Source organism: Hibiscus syriacus, unplaced genomic scaffold, assembly GCF_006381635.1.
Source record: "Hibiscus syriacus cultivar Baekdansim isolate YM2019G1 unplaced genomic scaffold, ASM638163v2 tig00003725_pilon, whole genome shotgun sequence".
NCBI classification, from domain to species: Eukaryota; Viridiplantae; Streptophyta; class Magnoliopsida; order Malvales; family Malvaceae; genus Hibiscus; species Hibiscus syriacus.
The window spans coordinates 1,236,929-1,242,950 of record NW_024061982.1 but is presented as its reverse complement, the minus strand read 5'-3'; the positions used below and the strand labels follow the sequence as shown (position 1 = coordinate 1,242,950).

General features: G+C 38.9%; 1 protein-coding gene across 2 annotated transcripts; it reads right to left on the bottom strand.

Annotated features, from left to right (window-relative positions):
• Positions 1–5,515, bottom strand: LOC120183534 (auxilin-like protein 1). 2 transcript variants are annotated; one of them, XM_039188209.1, is made up of 8 exons: positions 4,988–5,515; positions 1,346–4,628; positions 1,165–1,231; positions 968–1,065; positions 778–843; positions 586–675; positions 312–488; positions 1–229 (listed from the first exon to the last, which is right to left on the bottom strand). In XM_039188209.1, exons 1-8 carry the CDS (start codon positions 5,311–5,313, stop codon positions 194–196), a joined length of 4,143 nt encoding a protein of 1,380 aa, XP_039044140.1. In that variant the 5' UTR covers positions 5,314–5,515; the 3' UTR covers positions 1–193. The 2 variants fall into 2 exon arrangements, with proteins under 2 accessions (XP_039044140.1, XP_039044148.1); XM_039188217.1 differs by having other exon boundaries at positions 1,346–4,599; positions 4,988–5,246.
• Positions 5,516–6,022: the final 507 nt, after the last annotated feature.

Genomic DNA, 6,022 nt, shown 5'->3' with positions numbered 1-6,022 from the left:
TTCTGTTACCAACATTTTCTTTTTCTCGGGGGTGCTTAAATTTTGGCATTATATTTGTTTGATTTAATACGAATATGGAAGTAAAACATGGATTAACCCAGGCAAATGAGTAAAATGAATGCCTACGACTTGATTTTCTTGTGCATCTGGGAAGAGAATGCAATGGCAATACACCCTCCATGGCAGCAAGTTTCTACCGTTCTTCGGCACTAAATCGGTTCCAAGCCTCCTGGAGATTTCACATAAAATAAGATTTCACAACTAAAATTTTCTACAAATAAACGAAAGCTAGGTAAAGGGAAGTAACAAACCTTGAGAAGATCAAAAACTTTCTCGCAAATATACTTTTGCTGTATGGTAGCCCCTCGTTGCTGCAACTTATCAGGATGAACACACAACGTGGCTTTCCTATATGCTTTCTTTACAGCTGCGGTGGCTATAATATCTGTAAGTGGTATTGGCTGCCAACCGCTTTCGGGGCCAAGGATCTGCCAGCAATGACGAATATTCAGTTAAACCAAGACCTCATAGCTAAAAAACCAAGAACTATGTATTTATGAACACATACAAATAGCTGTTACTTACATATTGTAACGTTGATAGCAATGCACGTAATTTTCCCTGCTTCCCACTTGACCACCTTTTGACTTCAGCATCCAGAGTTTCAGCTAACCTCTGCCATAAAAATTCCGATCCAAAACTGTTAGACAATATCACAAGAACCATAACTGTCCCCATTGCAAAAGGGTTTCTTACTACAATTTAATGAAACATTACATTTCTTTCAGCTTGTTCTTTCTGAGCAAGAAGATCGCGCTCGTTCTTCTCCGCAAGAGCATTGGCCTGGAAACAATCAAGCAGAAAAACAAAGGGTGAGATTTTCAATACTTGTCCTAAAATTTTAATAGATTTTGGGTCCGGATTGAAGGAAAAGGGACATTTTCAGAAAAAATAGTAGAAAGCATACTGCTCGTTCTGCAGTCCTTTGATGTCTTTCCGTCCTAGCTTTACATCTTTGAGCTGACTCACCAGCACCAATATCCAGCCCCTCGGGATATTTTGAAGCTTCATGAAGAAAAATAGAGACATTTCAATATTTAAGGGATTTTTTTTTTGCCCATATAAGTAATCATAAAAAAGGTCATTTTTTCCTGTACCACATACCACATTGATTTGAAGAACCAACATATGAGGAAGATGCAGGAGGACACGAAACTTTGTATCGTAAATCCTGCAAGAGATTGTATTAATTATTTCTTTGCAGTTCTGTGCAATTCATAAAATAATAATAATAAGCTCCAAAATTAACAGAGAGGAGAAATGCATGACAAATGAAGACACTAACATAAGATTGGAAGCTCTGCTTTGAATCAGAGAACTTTTCAGCCTGGTTTCTGGCTCCAAGGGAAGCCTTTTCGGACAAAGCTTTCTCCAGGGCACGCTTCCGGGCCTCTGCAGTTGCTCTCTCTACCGCAGCACGCTCAGCTTTAAGTTTGGCTTCCAAAAATGCCTTATCATTGGCCTCAGCAGAAGGCTTGGCTGCCTCTCCTTGGGTTTCAGCTTTTACCTTATGCTGTGCTTCTATATTTGTTCTTCCAGCAGCAGCCCTCTCACGGGCTTCTGCGAAGGCCCTTTCACGAGCTTCACGAATTGCTCTTTCAACAGCTATTCTCTCCTTTTCTTTTTCCCTTTCCCTCTCTTTTGCTTCATCCACTCTTCTTTGTTTTTCCTTCACTAGCTTAACTTCTTCCCGGGAAGCATTTTTGGTTTCACTCTCTACCTTCATCAGGGTTTCAGGACAATTCTCGTGTTTGCATTCTGAACTTTGGCCTGCTTCAATCTCATGTGCCATTTCCGCAGATTCATGTTTCTCCCCAAACTCGCAATGTAACTGTGCATCAACCAATCTTACCTGCTTCAATGTAACTTCTTCTCGGCAAGCATTTTTTGTTTCCCTCTCTTTCTTCATAAGAGTTTCAGGACAATTCTCCTCTTTATATTCTGTACTACAGTCTGCTTCCATCTCACGAGCTATTTCTGTTGCTTCATGTTTCTCGCCAAAATTGCAATGTAACTGGGAATCAACAAATCTTACCTCATCAGAGTGTTCAAGGTTATACTTGTTCTCCTCCAGTTCTGAACAAATTTTACCCTCCCCGAGATCTACCGTTTCACAAGCCTGTTCTTCTACAAGCTTCTCAATGGTTAAGCTTCTTTCAGATGTCTTGGAATACTGCTCATATTCATCTCTTTCAAACAATATATCTGCTGTATCAACATCTATACTGCTTCTGTCAAAACTAAATGCATCTGTTGTATTCTCTGCTTGCTGCTTAATCTCTTCTGGTTTCAAGTTGCTTTCAGCCAAATCAGATTTATCAAATGCCAGGTTTTCTTCCAAGTCACTAGCCACTTCATCTGCTTCAGAATCTCTTCTAGTTTCTTCACTCTCACTAAAAGCTTTACATCCTTCTGCAATCCCTCCATTGTCTTCATTAAGAGGTAATTCTGGAGTCATTTCACAGCTGTCTATATTAGTGGAGGGTTCTAAAGTGTCACCTACGTTGTTAAATTCATTTTCATTGTATACATTATCAGCTAATTCAAGTTCTTCCCAATTGCAGTCGAGAGCATCTTCCCTTGCTTCCATCATCTCATAGGCTTCTTGATCAGTCTGTGTTAGCATCTCTTTAGTTCCCCTACTCTCAGAAGCCTCTTCTTGTCCCTCATCTGCTACTTCCATTTGATAAGTATCTTCAAGAAAATCTCCAGTCTCTTCAGCTTCCATAAATTCCTCATTCCCCAACAAATCACCAGTTTCTTCAAGTTTCCTCTTTTCTTCCTCATGATCAGAAGTGTTATCTCTAAGATCATCAAGTATTTCAGGTTTCTCCATTTTGTCTGACATCAGTTCATTGTCTTCACTATCGCAAGCATCTTCCTCTTCATTGTATTCTGGTCCACAAGACAATTTGTGTTCCCCAGGCAGTTCTGATATCTCAAAAGCTTCTTCAGATTTCTTTGTGAGTTCTTTTTGCACAGAAACTTCTTGTATTAGCATCCCATCGTCTTCCTTCTCGGAAGCATCTTTTAAAGTATAACCATTTTCTGGTTCAATCACACAATTTTGTTTCTCCTCCACATCTACCCTTCCATGAGCAACTGTTAATCTCTCCAAATTGTTATTATCTTTTAGTTCTCCCATTTCAACATTTCTCTCTTCTATAGATTTCTCTGGACCTTTCAATTTCCTTTCACATAAGTCTAGATCATTGCACACTTTCTCTTCAGTTTTTTTCCACTGTTCATTGAACCTTAGTTTGGCTTCATCTTCTTTCGGATCACAAAGCTCTATATCGGGCACTGATCTGTGCAGACATTCCTCCTTATCACAAAACTCTTTTGATGTATCTATTTTCCTCTCCTGCTCAGCAGCTTCCTTTACAACATCTGGTTTTTCAATGATTTTCTTCTCTTCTCCTTCATGCTCATTCATATTCAGGACTACATTTTTTCTTTCTCCCTCTTTTGCTGCTTCCTTTTTTCCCACTTCCTGTCTACAATCGGCCTGTGAAGATATGAAATTCTCTGCACGTATTTCTCCAGCAGATTCTCTTGCGATGAAACCTCTCTCCTCCTCTTCTGGTTCAGCAGCCACTTGATCCGCTTTCATCACATTTTGCATTTTTACTCCACTGGAAGTTTGCTGAGAAGCCAGTATCTTTTCATTAGTCTCCTGAGCTTTATCTTCCCTGAAATCATTTTGTTTGACAGTATCTTTTTCCCTCTTTCTCTCCTTACCTATTGAACTACCATTAAAGCTGGGTTTGACCCGACCCATCTGACCTTTTCTCCTTTCCATTATTTCTTTTGCAACCTTTAACCTGGCTTGAGCCTCCTCTATTGCCTTCTTCACTGCTGCAGCAGATGAAGCAGCAACTGAATTTTCATCCACTTCATCATCCAAGTAAGGGGGAGAAGAAAAACCAGCATCAATATCCAAAGATTGACTCCTCGGAACCCCAAACTTCCAAGAATCACGACTATTAACAACCTTGTTATACGACATGCTTGAAGCCCGGGTCACCTCCGAAGGAGGTATTCTATGGCCAAAATCATAGGAACCGAATAATACATCATTATAATCAGACCCATTACTTTTAGTTCTGCCATGCAATTGATCAACACATTTTGAAGTCTGTTTACAATCAAATCCGTTACTTTTAGTTTCGCCATGCAGTCGATCAACACCTTTCGAAGTCATTTTACTAGCACCACAAGGTTGAACATCCGATGCCGGTTTCTTGCAATGTATGCTATCCCTTTTACCCTCACCAAACTTGTCGGTCTCATATGGCTCATTTACAACAGAAGAAACCGGCTTCTTCCTCAATGGGGTAACTTTTCCATCAACTAGGCAAGTAAAACCCGGAACAGCTACATGTATTGTTGCATTTGTCCCCTCTTTGCCTCCAGGGATGCTTTTATTATAAGACATTTTGAACTGTTTCCCACCATTACTTGATCCATGGGAGGCCTGATCATTCGACAAAACTTGATTCCCCACTGGATTACTCGAAGGGTACGAGAATGACCCTTCTGAAAAAGATGGAGTCTTAGCAGGTCTCCTATAAAATTAATTAACTCAGGCCGGATTTTTCACACGTATATATAGAAAAAAAAAAGTTAATAATATTTAGAACTATAACATTAACGCAATGTTGGCAAGGTTTTAACTTTGAAATTTAAATATTTTACCCCTTCAAAGAACAATGTCAAAGATCAAGACAGCCGTTCTCAAATCAACCAAGCTCACAACCAATAGTTCAGAAAAAAGGGTATGTTATTCTCTTTGGAGAGTCATGAAAGGTATTAGCTTTGCATAAGAATGTAAACATTTTTCAACACCCAAACACGCTCTAACACCGTATTTAACCAACCATCTCGAATAAGCAAAACAAATAGAAAATAAAACAAAAGAACTTACTTCTTATCTCTCGTTGGTTTAGCAACGAATTCTTCATGAGAGACTGCAAAATCGAAGCCCCCAAAACCGCCAAAAATGTTGGAATAATCAAGCTTCGAGCTCGAAACATCGACCGAGAACTTCCTCTGGTTCAACTCAGGGACATCGAGAAACGGAATAGAAGAACCCGAACCGCCGCCGAATATCTCGGCGTAGTCTTCAACTCCCGATCCGGCCTTACTTTGACCAGCAAAAACGCCGTCGTACATATTTTTACCGTTGAAGCTGTGGCCATTACTAAGTTTCTTAGTGAAAGCCGTGGCAGCCGAAGCTCTTTGGTATTCCATTGAAGATCTTTAGGGTTTGTTTTTTGTTTTCTCTGTTTCACTGCAGAGTACAAGACAGGAAGAGAAGAAGACTGGGGAGACGAGAAAATGAAGAGATAATTTTGATTAGAACGAGAAAATGATGAGAACAAAAAAAGGAAATATTATTAAATGTGGTATATTTGTCAGTGTACGGTAAGTTAAATATGAGAAATTAAGAGGGAGAAAAAGAAAAGAAAAAGGAAGAAGGTAAGGAGCGAAAGGCTTTTGCCGGTGAGTGATGTTTAACTGGGGAGGTCACATGTCTCGATGAGCAATCGGCACCAGCTTTATCAGTTGTCGTTTTACTAGAACTAGAATGTCGTGTTTCCAGGCTCCAACCTGTCACCAACCAACCATCAACACCGACACGGTGGCAATGAAAGGGTAGTTTGAGGGTTTTTTGCAGTTGGTTTTTCCTGTAGAATTAGGAGTAGTGAGTCTATTAAAGTAAATGTTCGAGTTAATCGGTTTTGGTAAACTATTTAAATTTTATTTAACTTTTTAATTAAATTTATAAAATTTTAAGTCATGTTTAATTGAATGTATTTTTCAAAATTTAAATATAATTATTTATAATAATATAATATTAATTTATGGATTAAGATTCACTTACACATATAAAATTCTTTTAGTTTTATATAGATTTAAGACTGTTGGATGAGTAAAAATATATGACTGTGATTAACAA

Coding starts and splice junctions, on each gene's coding strand:
- LOC120183534 (XM_039188209.1), bottom strand. CDS start 5,313: ATGGAATACCAAAGAGCTTCGGCTGCCACGGCTTTCACTAAGAAACTT. Junction 4,629..4,987: donor AAACCAACGAGAGATAAGAA/GTAAGTTCTTTT, acceptor TTAATTTTATAG/GAGACCTGCTAAGACTCCAT. Junction 230..311: donor AAGTTTTTGATCTTCTCAAG/GTTTGTTACTTC, acceptor TGAAATCTCCAG/GAGGCTTGGAACCGATTTAG.